Source organism: Salvelinus alpinus, chromosome 28 (genome assembly GCF_045679555.1).
Source record: "Salvelinus alpinus chromosome 28, SLU_Salpinus.1, whole genome shotgun sequence".
In the NCBI taxonomy this organism is placed as follows: Eukaryota; Metazoa; Chordata; class Actinopteri; order Salmoniformes; family Salmonidae; genus Salvelinus; species Salvelinus alpinus.
This window is the reverse complement of record NC_092113.1, coordinates 6,493,974-6,509,312: the sequence shown is the minus strand read 5'-3', so window position 1 is coordinate 6,509,312 and position 15,339 is coordinate 6,493,974. Positions and strand designations below refer to the sequence as shown.

General features: G+C 42.4%; 1 protein-coding gene across 5 annotated transcripts in view; it reads right to left on the bottom strand.

Moving 5' to 3' along the window:
- LOC139557030 (DNA (cytosine-5)-methyltransferase 3B-like) overlaps positions 1 to 15,339 on the bottom strand; it is a 58,789-nt gene that overhangs the window by 5,988 nt on the left and 37,462 nt on the right. For all 5 annotated transcript variants that reach the window (XM_071371331.1, XM_071371332.1, XM_071371333.1 and 2 more), the window contains exons 17-20: positions 9,892 to 9,982; positions 8,218 to 8,366; positions 7,790 to 7,875; positions 7,376 to 7,445 (exon numbers count right to left, since the gene is read on the bottom strand). In XM_071371331.1, coding sequence (XP_071227432.1) covers positions 7,376 to 7,445; positions 7,790 to 7,875; positions 8,218 to 8,366; positions 9,892 to 9,982 — 396 coding nt within the window. The remainder of the gene's footprint in view (positions 1 to 7,375; positions 7,446 to 7,789; positions 7,876 to 8,217; positions 8,367 to 9,891; positions 9,983 to 15,339) is intronic.

Sequence of the window (15,339 nt, the reverse complement as noted above, 5' to 3'; positions counted from 1 at the left end):
CATATATATATACACACACACACACGCACACACACAGTGCAATCGGAAAGTCTTTAGACGCCTTTACTTTTTTCACATTTTGTTACAGTACAGCCTTATTCTAAACTTTATTAAATCGTTTTTCCCCCTCAATCTACACAAAGCGAAAACTAGTTTTTAGAAATGGTTTCAAATGTATGAAAAATAAAAAACAGAAATACCTTATTTACATAGGTATTCAGACCCTTTGCTATCAGCCTCGAAATTGAGCTCAGGTGTACCCTGTTTCCATTGATAATCCTTGAGATGTTTCTACAACTTGATTGGAGTCCACCCGTGATAAATTCAATTGATTGGATATGATTGAAAGGCACACATCTGTCCATATAAGGTCCGACAGTTGACAGTGCATGTCAGAGCAAAAACCAAGCCATGAGGTCGAAGGAATTGTCCGTAGAGTGCCGAGACAGGATTGTGTCGAGGCACAGATCTGGGGAGGGGTTCCAAAAAATGTCTGCAGCATTGAAGGTTCCCAAGAACAGTGGCCTCCATCATTCTTAAATGGAAGAAGTTTGGAACGACCAAGACTCATCCTAGAGCTGGCCGCCCGGCCAAACTGAACAATCAAGGGAGAAGGGCCTTGGTCAGGAAGGTGAACAAGAACCCGATGGTCACTCTGACAGAGCTCCAGAGTTCCTCTGTGGAGATGTTAGAACCTTCCAGAAGGCCACCATCTCTGCAACACTCCACTAATTAGACCTTTATGGTAGAGTGGCCAGACAGAAGCCACTCCCCAGTAAAAGGCACATGACAGCCCGCTTGGAGTTTGCCAAAAGGCACCTAAAGACTCAGACCATGAGAAACAAGATTCTCTGGTCTGATGAAACCAAGATTGAACTCTTTGGCCTGAACGGAGCTAAGTAGAGAGAGATCCTTGATGAAAACCTGCTCCAGAGCGCTCAGGACCTCCGACTACAGCGAAGGTTCACCTTCCAACAGGACAACGGCCCTAAGCACACAGCCAAGACAACGCAGGAGTGGCTTCAGGACAAGTCTCTGAATGTCCTTGAGTGGCCCAGCCAGAGCCCAGACTTGAGCCCGATTTGAACATCTCTGAAGAGACTTGAAAATAGCTGAACACCGACTCTCCCCACCCAACCTGACAGCTTGAGAGGATCTGCAGAGAAGAATGTGAGTAACTCCCCAAATACAGGTGTGCCAAGCTTGTAGCGTCATACCCAAGAAGACTGGAGGCTGTAATCGCTGCAAAAGGTGCTTCAAAGTATTGAGTAAAGGGTCTGAATACTTATATAAATGTCATATTTCAGTTTTTTTTTTATCTGTTTTTGCTTTGGCATTGTGTGTAGGTTGATTCAATTGTTTTTCCCCCCTCAATCTAAGAATAAGATTGTAACGTAACAAAATGTGGAATACTTTCCGAATGCACTGTGAATGTGACATTTCAGTTTGTTATTTTCAATACATGTGCAAAAATGTCTAAACCTGTAGAAAATTTAGAAAAAGTCAAAGGGTCTGAATACTTTCCAAATGCACTGTATATACAGTACCAGTCAAAAGTTTGGACAAACCTACTCATTCAAGGGTTTTTCTTAATTTGTACTATTTTACACACTGTAAAATAATTGTGAAGATATCAAAACTATGAAATAACACATATGGAATCATGTAGTAACCACAAGTGTTAAACAAAACATATTTTAGATTCTTCAAAGTAGCCACCCTTTGTCTTGATGACAGCTTTGCACATGCTTGGCATTCTCTCAACCAGTTTCATGAGGAATGCTTTTCCAACAGTCTTGAAAGAGATCCCACATATGCTGAGCACTTGTTGGCTGCTTTTCCTTCACTCTGTGGTCCAACTCATCCCAAACCATCTCTATTGGGTTGAGGTCGGGTGATTGTGGAGGCCAGGTCATCTGATGCAGCACTCCATCACTCTTCTTCTTGGTCAAATTGCACTTACACAGCCTGGAGGTGTGTTGGGTCAAAACAAATGATAGTCCCACTAAGTGCAAACCAGATGGGATGGCGTATCGCTGCAGAATGATGTGGTAGCCATGCTGGTTAAGTGTGCCTTCAATTTGAAATAAATCACAGACAGTGTCACCAGCAAAGCACCCCCAACACCATCATACCTCCTCCTCCATGCTTCACGGTGGGAACCACACATGTGGAGATCATCCGTTCACCTACTCTGCGTCTCACAAAGACACGACAGTTGGAACCAAAAATCTAAAATTCGAACTCATCAAACCAAAGGACAGATTTCCACCGGTCTAATTGCTCGTGTTTCTTGGCCCAAGCAAGTCTCTTCTTTTTATTGGTGTCCTTTAGTAGTGGTTTCTTTGCAGCAATTCAACCATGAAGGCCTGATTCACGTAGTCTCCTCTGAACAGAAATATGCTTCTTTTATTCTCTGTTCCCAAAGCACTAGACGACCAGTTCTTATAGCCTTTACCGTACCCTTATCCTACTCCTCCTCTGTTCCTCTGGTGATGTAGAGGTTAACCCAGGACCTGTGTGTCCCTAGGCGCTCTCATTTGTTGACTTCTGCAACCGTAAAAGCCTTGGGTTCATGCATGTTAACATCAGAAGCCTCCTCCCTAAGTTTGCTTTATTCACTGCTTTAGCACACTCCGCAAACCCTGATGTCCAAGCCGTGTCTGAATCCTGGCTTAGGAAGGCCACCAAAATTTCCAGGTACAACCCCAAATCCGTAAACATGGGCACCCTCATAGATATCATCCTGACCAACTTGCCCTCTGTTCGCTGCTCTGGCACCCCAATGGTGGAACAAACTCCCCCACGACGCCAGGTCAGCGGAATCAATCACCACCTTCCGGAGACACCTGAAACCCCACCTCTTTAAGGAATACCTAGGATAGGATAAAGTAATCCTTCTAACCCCCCCCCCCCCCCCCCCCCCCCTTAGAGTTAGATGCACTATTGTAAAGTGGTTGTTCCACTGGACATCATAAGGTGAATGCACCAACTTGTAAGTCGCTCTGGATAAGAGCGTCTGCTAAATGACTTAAATGTAAATACACCTCTGCTGCTCTCTAAATACTCAGAGATCACTGCCTCATTGCCTGCGTCCGTTATGGGTCCGCGGTCAAACGACCACCTAAAACACTTCTGCGAGCAGTCCTTTCTAATCGACCTGGCCCGGGTATCCTGGAAGGATATTGACCTCATCCCGTCAGTAGAGGACGCCTGGTTGTTCTTTAAAAGTGCTTTCGTCACCATCTTAAATAAGCATTCCCCTTTCAAAAAATATTGAACTAAGAACAGATATAGCCCTTGGTTCACTCCAGACTTGACTGCCCTTGACCAGCACAAAAACACCCTGTGGCGTACTTCACTAGCTTCGAATAGTCCCCGCGATATGCAACTTTTCAGGGAAGTCAGGAACCAATACACACAGTCAGTTAGGAAACAAAGGCTAGCTTTTTCAAATAGAAATTTGCATCCTGCAGCACTAATAATATTTTGGGACACTGTAAAGTCCATGGAGAATAAGAGTACCTCCTCCCAGCTGCCCACTGCACTGAGACTAGGAAACACTGTCACCACTGATAAATCCATGATAATCGAGATTTTCAATAAGCATTTCTCTACGGCTGGCCATGCTTTCCACCTGGCTACCCCAACCCCGGCCAACAGCTCTGCACCTCCGCAGCAACAGTGTGTCAAATCGGAGGGCCTGTTGTCCGGACCTCTGGCAGTCTCTATAGGGGTGCCACAGGGTTCAATTTTCGGGCCGACTCTTTTCTCTGTATATATCAATGATGTCGCTCTTGCTGCGGGTGATTCTTTGATCCACCTCTACGCAGACGACACCATTCTGTATACATCTGGTCCTTCTTTAGACACTGTGTTAACAACCCTCCAAACGAGCTTCAACGCCATACAACACTCCTTCCGTGGCCTCCAACTGCTCTTAAATGCTAGTAAAGCGAAATGCATGCTCTTCAACAGATCGCTGCTCGCACCCACCCGCCCGACTAGCATCACTACTCTGAACGGTTCTGACTTAGAATATGTGGACAATTATAAATACCTAGGTGTCCGGCTAGACTGTAAACTCTCCTTCCAGACTCACATTAAGCATCTCCAATCCAAAGTTAAATCTAGAATTGGCTTCCTATTTCGCAACAAAGCCTCCTTCACTCATGCTGCCAAACATGCCCTCGTAAAACTGAATATCCTACCGATCCTTGACTTTGGCAATGTCATTTACAAAAGAGTCTCCAACACTCTACTCAGCAAATTGGATGCAGTCTATCACAGTGCCATCCGTTTTGTCACCAATGCCCCATATACTACCCACCACTGCGACCTGTATGCTCTCGTTGGCTGGTCCTCGCTACATATTCGTCGCCAAACCCACTGGCTCCAGGTCATCTATAAGTCTTTGTTAGGTAAAGCTCTGCCTTATCTCAGCTCACTGGTCACCATAGCAACACCCACCCATAGCACGCGCTCCAGCAAGTATATTTCACTGGTCATCCCCAAAGCCAACACCTTCTTTGGCCGCCTTTCCTTCCAGTTCTCTGCTGCCAATGACTGGAACGAATTGCAAAAATCACTGAAGTTGGAGACTTATATCTCCCTCACTAACTTTAAACGTCAGCCGTCAGAGCAGCTTACCGATCGCTGCAGCTGTACACAGCCCATCTGTAAATAGCCCATCCAACCAACTACCTACCTCATCCCCGTATTTGTTTTTCTGTTCTTTTGCACACCAGTATTTCTACTTGCACATCCTCATCTGCACATATACCACTCCAGTGTAAATTGCTAAATTGTATTTACTTCACCACTATTGGCCTATTTATTGCCTTACCTCCTTGCTTTATTTGCACACACTGTATACAAATTTTTCTATTGTATTATTGACTGTACGTTTGTTTATCCCATGTGTAACCCTGTGGTGTTGTTTTTGTCGCTCTGCTTTGCTTTATCTTGGCCAGGTTGCAGTAAATGAGAACTTGTTCTCAACTGGCCTACCTGGTTAAAAAAAGGTGAAATATATATATATATTTTTTTAAATAAAACAGTTGATGTTGAGATGTGTCTGTTACTTGAACTCTGTGAAGCATTTATTTGGGTTCTAATGAACTTATCCTCTGCAACAGAGGTAACTCTGGGTCTTCCTTTCCTGTGGCGGCCCTCATGAGAGACAGTTTCATCATAGCGCTTGATGGTTTTTGCGACTGCACTTGAAGAAACCTTAAAAGTTCTTGAAATTTTCTGGACTGACTGAACTTCATGTCTTAAAGTAATGATGGATTGTCGTTTCTCTTTGCTTATTTGAGCGGTTCCTGCCATAATATGGACTTGGTCTTTTACCAAATAGGGCCATCTTCTGTATACCGCCCCTACCTTGTCACAACACAACTGATTGGCTCAAACGCATTAAGAAGGAAAGAAATTCCACAAATGAACTTTTAACAAGGCACATCTGGTAATTGAAATGCATTCCAGCTGACTACCTCATGAAGCTGGTTGAGAGAATGCCAAGAGTGTGCAAAAAATGTCATCAAGGCAAAGGGTGGCTACATTGAAGAATCTCAAATATAAAATATATTTTGAGTTGTTTAACACTTTTTTTGGTCACTACATGATTCCATATGTGGTAATTCTTAGTTTAGATGTCTTCACTATTATTCTACAATGTAGAAAATAGTAAAAAAAAAAAAAAAAGAAAAACCTTGAATGAGTAGGTGTGTCCAAACTTTTGACGGGTACTATATATATATAAGCAATAAGGCCAGAGGGGGTGTGGTATATTGTATATGGAGAATATACCATGGATAAGGGCTGTTCTTACTCGTGACGCAACGCAGTGCCTGGATACAGCCCTTAGCCAAGGTATATTGGCAATATACCACAAACCCCTTATTGCTATTATAAACTGGTTACCAACGTAATTAGAGCAGTAAAAATACATGTTTTGTCATACCCATTGTATATGGTCTGATAACTTTTTACTGCTCTAATTACTTTGGTAACCAGTTTCTAATAGCAATATGTCACCTCGGGGGTTTGTGGTATATGGCCAATATACCACGGATAAGGGTTGTATCCAGGCACTCATTGTTGCGTCATGCAAAGAACAGCCCTTAGTTGTGGTATATTGGCCATATACCACAAACCCCCGAGGTGACATATTGCTATTAGAAACTGGTTACCAAAGTAATTAGAGCAGTAAAAAGTTATCAGACCATATACAATGGGTATGACAAAACATGTATTTTTACTGCTCTAATTATGTTGGTAACCAGTTTGGGGTCACTCATAAATGTCCTTGTTTTTGAAAGAAAAGCAAATTTTTTGTCCAGTAAAATAACATCAAATTGATCAGAAATACAGTGTAGACATTATTACTGTTGTAAATGACTATTGTAGCTGGAAACAGCTGATTTTTAATGGATTATCTACATAGACGTACAGATGCCTATTATCAGCAACCATCACTCCTGTGTTCCAACGGCATGTTGTGTTAGCTAATCCAAGTTTATAATTTTAAAAGGCTAATTGATCATTAGAAAACCCATTTGCAATTATTTTAGCACACCTGAAAACTGTTCTGATTAAAGAAGCAATAAAACTGGCCTTCTTTAGACTAGTTGAGTATCTGGAGCATCAGCATTAGTGGGTTCGATTACAAGCTCAAAATAGCCAGAAACAAAGAACTTTCTTCTGAAACTCGTCAGTCTATTCTTGCTCTGAGAAATGAAAGCTATTCCTTGTGAGAAATTGCCAAGAAACTGAAGATCTCGCAAACTGGCTCTAACCTGAATAGAAAGAGGAGTGGGAGGCCCCGGTGCACAACTGAGCAAGAGGACAAGTACATTAGAGTGTCTAGTTTGAGAAACAGACGCCTCACAAGTCCTCAACTGGCAGCTTCATTAAATAGGACCGCAAAACACCAGTCTCAACGTGAAGAGTGAAGAGGCGGTGAAAAGTGAAGAGGCAACTCCGGGATACTGGCCTTCTAGGCAGAGTTGCAAAGACAAAGCCATATCTCAGACTGGCCAATAAAAAGAAAAGATGAAGATGGGCAAAAGAACACAGACACTGGGCAGAGGAACTCTGCCTAGAAGGCTAGCGTCCCAGAGTCGCCTCTTAGATTTTCCATAAAAAATCAGCTGTTTCCAGCTACAATAGTCCTTAACAACATTAACAATGTCAACACTGTATTTCTGATCAATTTGATGTTATTTTAATGGACAAAAAATGTGCTTTTCTTTCAAAAACAAGGACATTTCTAAGTGACCCCAAACTTTCGAACAATAGTGTATATTGAAATAAAATCACTTAGTGATTCCTGTCCAGTTCCACTGAATGAAGGAGAGCTAGATAGTGTTACCTTAGCCACACGGCCATGGTCCAGACAGTCCTGTAGCTCTAGCTTGTCCATTCCAGATGCACACCGAGGCCTGACAACAAGAATGGGAATTAGAAATGGAATCCTCCAAGAGATCCGTAAAGTGAAGTGGCTAGTACTTTATTTTACTGTACGGTTTCCACTAGTATTCAACTGGTAACAATGTGTACTTCCTAGCATTTACTTACTAAACACATTTGGCAACTATCAAATGGTGCCATGTGGTGCGTTTAATGAATCCCAAATGAACAAACAAGTAAAAGTCATTCATAAGTTATTACTGTGTAATTACCATTAGATTTTACAATGCAATTTGGTCATTTTTGTATTGTAAAGTAACAGCAGGAATATGAAAGATTGTGTTAGTATAGGAAACACACTGTGGTCATCACACACCTGTTCATCCCTGGTAGGTTGCCCCAGAAGTACCTAGCCCTGTGAGCCGCAGACACCTCAATGGCGTCGATCATCACTGGATTGCACTGTAGGACACGCACACACACACACACACACACACACACACACACACACACACACACACACACACACACACACACACACACACACACACACACACACACACACACACACACACACACACACACACACACACACACACACACACACACAGGTTGGTGTTTAATTGAACATACCGCTGCCACCGTGGGTTACACATTTTCACTCCTTGTTATGTTGCGAGTCAGTAACGATAAATAAAGACTAAGTAGACGAGACGACTTCTCAAGAGGTAATGCCAAAGACCTCTGAGGTTGTCACTTGTATTGATCCATTGATATTGAATTGATATTGTGGACACAACAAACCTCGAGGAAACGGGAGATGTCTCTCTTGTCGTTGACGCCCATGGCGACCACGTTCTCGAACATCCAGAAGAAGGGGCGGTCCTCGGCCTCCTTGGGCTTGGCCTCACTCAGCAGACGGTAGAACTCAAAGAACAACCTCCCTGTGCCCTCTGGACAGACAGACGGGGGATGAGGAGAACACGCTAGGAGATTCCTACTACAGTCCAATGTAAACTGAATAATAATGTACATCAATTGCAATTAGGGCTGGGCGATATGGCCAAAATATCATATTACTGTTTTTTTTTTTTTTTTTTTTTTTTTTTTTACTGTATTTTATGTTGTGGAATAATAAAAGTTTTACATTTGCTTTATGAGTAATGTGTGACCCTAGGGTGCCAACACATACGTTCTAAGTGATTCCAATGGGTCTATCTATCTCTATTCGGATTGTTTTATACTGTTCAATTAAACTTCAACCAAAAATACATTTCTGAATTTTCATAAATTTCTGCATTTCCTGCACTCATTTGAGATCATTTCCTCACTGCCACATAGGACTGCACAATATGGGCAAGAAAACCAGGCCTTATTTTTAACCAAATGTTGTGATTTGACTTGCGATTTAGATCAAAACACTTGGGTGAACTGATGGGATGATGGAAAAATTATGTTTATTCAAATTCTACAGTTAGAAGATAATAGTGGGCACTTTGAATACAGTTTTATTTGACATGACAACGAATTAAAATGGCAGGGAGGAGTTATTGTGACACGGTAGGAACCAAAGTTTTGGTCAGTGTTTCCTAGGGGACAATCTTTGGCTACATTCAATGATTTCTCTTAGCTACTTAATGTAGCTAACACATTCATGCTCTTTGATTTAGAAGATATTGTTACACACACAACATGCTGATTGAAGCCTACACCAACACTGGTATCAGGCTGTATAGCTAGCTACGTTTTCTCTGACTAACTAGTGATTAGCATTAGTGGCTAACACGACTTAGCCACAACCTGCTAAGAAAAGACAAACTAGCTGCTTGCAGATGTAAGAAACACTAAATAATAGTGTAATTATATAACACTTGAGGACTTATATTAAGAAGCAAAGTGGAAACAGCATCGTAGTCATCAACACGTGTGCTGCACTGACCATGCAGACTGAACACAGGAGTCTCGTGGTCGAGCAACAACAAACGCGCTCCTTAATCGACGGGGCCGAGCTCGGTCTAGGTGCAAAACAGCGTGGAGAGAGATGACTCAAGTAGCGGAGTAAACTATAAAAAGGGACATTACACACCAGCGTATCACATTTAACAAACCAAACATTTAAACACCGTTACAGAAGGTAAAGTAAAAACCCAAACCAGTCCGTGCATCAATACCAGTCTAAAGTAAAATACGGCATACCGCCCAGCCCTAATTCCAATAATACATCTGTCATTATGAGTTTCAAATATCCCTGATTCTTATACCTTACATGTTGCCCTGGACGTTTAGAGGTACAAGTCTAAAATGTACATGTAAGAGGGAATGTATATAAATGGCATTTCATAAGAACTACTTCACAGGAATTTTAGCCTGTAACACTTGGCCTGAATTCTAACGTGTAATTGGAGTAAAGTGAAGCATGCTTATTAATACATTTAACAAAGTTTGATTAAAATTCATTATTTTGATTCGATTTCTTACCGTACAATCCCTTCCTGGCGGGGTTGACGATAGACAGGTCATTACAGGGGCTTCCTCCGATCACCAGGTCAAATGGGCCCCACTCTTCTATCTGTGTGAGACAATCACACCACCTACTGTCAGACTGAGTGTAACACACGTCAATGCCCCAACATCTGCCCCCATCTGCCATTCCCCATTCCCAATCCCTCCTATCCTATCCCTACAGTGTCACCTCCCCCCATCACCTCATCCATATTGCCCACCCCCCCCAAACGCAGGGTAGTACAGTGTCTTCAGAAAGTACTTGACTTATTCCACATATTACAGCCTGAATTCAAAATGGATGAAATATTTTTTTTTCTCACAAAATACCCCATAATAACAAAGTGAAAACATGTCTTTAGAAATGTTAGCAAATTTATTGAAAATGAAATACAGAAATATCTCATTTACATAAGTATTCACACCCCTGAGTCAATACATGTTAGAATCACCTTTGGCAGCGACTACAGCTGTCAGTCTTTCTGGGTAAGTCTCTAAGAACTTGGATTGTACAATGTTTGCACATTATTCTTTTTACAATTCTTCAAGCTATGTCAAGTTGGTTGTTGATATATTGCTAGACAGCCAGGACAATAACCTAAAACACAAAGCCAAATTGTTGCTTACCAAGACAACATTGAATGTACCTGAGTGGCCTAGTTACAGTTTTGACCTCAATCGGCTTGAAAATCTATGGCAAGACTTGAAAATGTGAATTTGTCTTCCAGTGGAAAGCAGACTGAACCATGTTTTCCTCTAAGATTTTGCCTGTGCTTAGCTCTATTCCGTTTATTTTTATCCTAGAAAAACTCCCTAGTCCTTGCCGATGACAAGCACAACCATAACATGATGCAGCCACCACCATCCTTGAAAATATGAAGAGTGGTACTCAGTGATGTGCTGTGTTGTATTTGCCCCAAACATAACGCTTTGTGTATTCAGGTCATAAAGTTCATTTCTTTGCCACATTTTTTGCAGTTTTACTTTAGTGCCTTATTGCAAACAGGGTGCGTGTTTTGTAATATTTTATGCTATACAGTCTTCCTTTTCTTTTTATGCTGTCATTTAGGTTAGTATCCTCAGTTTTCTCCTATCACAGCTCCTTAAACTCTGTCACTGTAACTGTTTCAAAGTCACCTTTGGCATCAGGGTGAAATCCTTCATGGTGAAATCCACCATACCTTCCTCTCCAGCAACTCAGTTAGGAAGGACGCCTGTATCTTTGTAGTGACTGGGTGTATTCATACACCATCCAAATTGAAATGAATAACTTCACCATGCTAAAATAAATATTCAAGGTCTGCTTTTTTTTTACCTATCTACCATTGGAAAAGATCCTTGGTCTTTGTGGTTGAATCTGTGTTTGAAATTCACTGGTCGACTGAGGGACCTTACAGATAATTGTATGTGTGGGGTACAGAGATGAGGTAGTCATTTAAAAATCATGTTAAACACTATTATTGCACACAGAGTGAGTCCATGCAACGTATTACAGTGCATTCTGAAAGTATTCAGACCCCTTAACTTTTTCCACATTTTGTTACATTACAGCCTTATTCTAAAATGGATTAAATTGTTTTCCCCCCATGATCAATCTACACACAATAACCCATAATAACAAACTAAAAACAGGTTTAGACAGTTTTGCAAATAAAAAAAATAATATATATATCACATTTACATACAGTATGTGACTTCTTAAGCAAATGTATACTCCTGGACATATTTAGGCTTGCCATAACAAAGGGGTTGAATACTTACTGACTCAAGACATTTCAGCTTTTCATATTTAATTTGTAAGAATGAAACACAACACAACAAAATGTGGAAAACGTCAAGGGGTGTGAATACTTTCTGAAGGCACTGTATAAACACCAACCCCCCACCCTACAGAACGACCCATACAGAACCCACCCCCCCCACCCATCCATACCACCCACCCCACTTCCCTACAGAACACCCCCCTCCTTCCCAGCTCTACATAGGGGCCTTTTCATCTGTGACAAAGGCCTTGGAAAGAGAGAGAGAGAGAGGGTGTAGCTTTCCCAAGCAGGGCCAGAGCAGACCCTCTCCGGGCCCAGCCCCTCTTTGAGGAGTGCTCTGAGTCGCTGACAAAGGGGTGAATGGGTTCTGGGGGATTTACTCTGACAAGAGGCTGTGCTTTGTCCTCTAAACCAGATGACCTCACGGACTCTCATACAACCCGCCAGCACGCCCCTCTCTGCAGCTGTGGTGGAGCTATGTGTTTACGTTCGACTTGGGAGTGGTTAATGTTGTCTGTTGGTGTGTTTGCATGTTTGTGCTCTTGTGTTGAAGCTCTCAAAAGAGCCCTTGCGAGCCCATGAGTCTGTATAGGTTTCATTGTGAATCCACATAATGTAGGTCAGGGGGGAGGGCATTCACTATAAGGTGAGGCTCATTAGGCTACAATAAGGTACTACTGTCCTGTCTAAACAGGCAATGGCCTGGTCCAGACAGAACAAACCAGTAACAGGTGTGTGGTATGAATGTGTGCAATTGTTTGATTTTCCATGACACTGACGAGGACTACTCCTTATGACCAGTGTTGGGGATAATGCATTACAAAAGTAACACTATACAGTGGCTTGCGAAAGTATTCACCCCCCCTTGCCATTTTTCCTATTTTGTTGCCTTACAACCTGGAATTAAAATTGATTTTTGGGGGGTTTGTATCATTTGATTTACACAACATGCCTACCAGTTTGAAGATGCAAAATATTTTTTATTGTGAAACAAACAAGAAATAAGGCAAAAAAACAGAAAACTTGAGCGTGCATAACTATTCACCCTCCCAAAGTCAATACTTTGTAGAGCCACCTTTTGCAGCAATTACAGCTGCAAGTCTCTTGGGGTATGTATCTATAAGCTTGGCACATCTAGCCACTGGGATTTTTGCCCATTCTCAAAGGCTAGACTGCTCCAGCTCCTTCAAGTCGGATGGGTTCCGCTGGTGTACAGCAATCTTTAAGTCATACCACAGATTGAGGTCTGGGCTTTGACTTGGCCATTCCAAGACATTTAAATGTTTCCCCTTAAACCACTCAAGTGTTGCTTTAGCAGTATGTTTAGGGTCATTGTCCTGCTGGAAGGTGAACCTCCGTCCCAGTCTCAAATCTCTGGAAGACTGAAATAGGTTTCCCTCAAGAATTTCCCTGTATTTAGCGTCATCCATCATTCCTTCAATTCTGACCAGTTTCCCAGTCCCTGCCGATGAAAAACATACCCACAGCAGGATGCTGCCACCACCATGCTTCAATGTGGGGATGGGTGTTCTTGGGGTGATGAGAGGTGTTAGGTTTGCGCCAGACATAGCATTTTCCTTGTTGGCAAAAAAGCTACATTTTAGTCTCATCTAACCAGAGTACGTTCTTCCATATGTTTGGGGAGTCTCCCACATGCCTTTTGGCGAACACCAAACGTGTTTGCTTATTTTTTTCCTAAAGCAATGGCTTTTTTTCTGGCCACTCTTCCGTAAAGCCCAGCTCTGTGGAGTGTACGGCTTAAAAGTGGTCCAATGGACAGATACTCCAATCTCCGCTGTGGAGCTTTGCAGCTCCTTCAGGGTTATCTTTGGTCTCTTTGTTGCCTCTCTGATTAATGCACTCCTTGCCAGGTCCGTGAGTTTTGGTGGGCGGCTCTCTCTTGGCAGGTTTGTTGTGGTGCGTTATTCTTAAAATGTTTTAATAATGGATTTAATAGTGCTTGTGGGATGTTCAAAGTTTCAGATATTTTCTATAACCCAACCCTGATCTGTACTTCTCCACAACTTTGTCCCTGACTTGTTTGGAGAGTTCCTTGGTCTTCATGATGTCGCTTGCTTGGTGGTGCCCCTTGCTTAGTGGTGTTGCAGACTCTGGGGCCTTTCAGAACAGGTGTATATACAGTGAGGGAAAAAAGTATTTGATCCCCTGCTGATTTTGTACGTTTGCCCACTGACAAAGAAATGATCAGTCTATAATTTTAATGGTAGGTTTATTTGAACAGTGAGAGACAGAATATCAACAAAAAAATCCAGAAAAACGCATGTCAAAAATGTTATGAATTGATTTGCATTTTAATGAGGGAAATAAGTATTTGACCCCTCTGCAAAACATGACTTAGTACTTGGTGGCAAAACCCTTGTTGGCAATCACAGAGGTCAGACGTTTCTTGTAGTTGGCCACCAGGTTTGCACACATCTCAGGAGGGATTTTGTCCCACTCCTCTTTGCAGATCTTCTTCAAGTCATTAAGGTTTTGAGGCTGACGTTTGGCAACTCGAACCTTCAGCTCCCTCCACAGATTTTCTATGGGATTAAGGTCTGGATACTGGCTAGGCCACTCCAGGACCTTAATGTGCTTCTTCTTGAGCCACTCCTTTGTTGCCTTGGCCGTGTGTTTTGGGTCATTGTCATGCTGGAATACCCATCCACGACCCATTTTCAATACCCTGGCTGAGGGAAGGAGGTTTTCACCCAAGATTTGACGGTACATGGCCCTGTCCATCGTCCCTTTGATGCGGTGAAGTTGTCCTGTCCCTTTAGCAGAAAAACACTCCCAAAGCATAATGTTTCCACCTCCATGTTTGACGGTGGGGATGGTTTCTTGGGGTCATAGGCAGCATTCCTCCTCCTCCAAACACGGCAAGTTGGGTTGATGCCAAAGAACTCCATTTTGGTCTCATCTGACCACAACACGTTCACCCAGTTGTCCTCTGAATCATTCAGATGTTCATTGGCAAACTTCAGACGGGCATGTATATGTGCTTTCTTGAGCAGGGGGACCTTGCGGGCGCTGCAGGATTTCAGTCCTTCACGGCATAGTGTGTTACCAATTGTTTTCTTGATGACTATGGTCCCAGCTGCCTTGAGATCATTGACAAGATCCTCCTGTGTAGTTCTGGGCTGATTCCTCACCGTTCTCATGATCATTGCAACTTCACGAGGTGAGATCTTGCATGGAGCCCCAGTTTGAGGGAGATTGACAGGTCTTTTGTGTTTCTTCCATTTGCGAATAATCACAGAAACTGTTGTCACCTTCTCACCAAGCTGCTTGGCGATGGTCTTGTAGCCCATTCCAGCCTTGTGTAGGTCTACAATCTTGTCCCTGACATCCTTGGAGAGCTCTTTGGTCTTGGCCATGGTGGAGAGTTTGGAATCTGATTGATTGATTGCTTCTGTGGACAGGTATCTTTTATACAGGTAAGAAACTGAGATTAGGAGCACTCCCTTTAAGAGTGTGCTCCTAATCTCCGTTCGTTACCTGTATGAAAGACACCTGGGAGCCAGAAATCTTTTTGATTGAGAAGGGGTCAAATACTTATTTCCCTCATTAAAATGCAAATCAATTTATAACATTTTTGACATGCATTTTTCTGGATATTTTTGTTGTTATTCTGTCTCTCACTGTTCAAATAAACCTACCA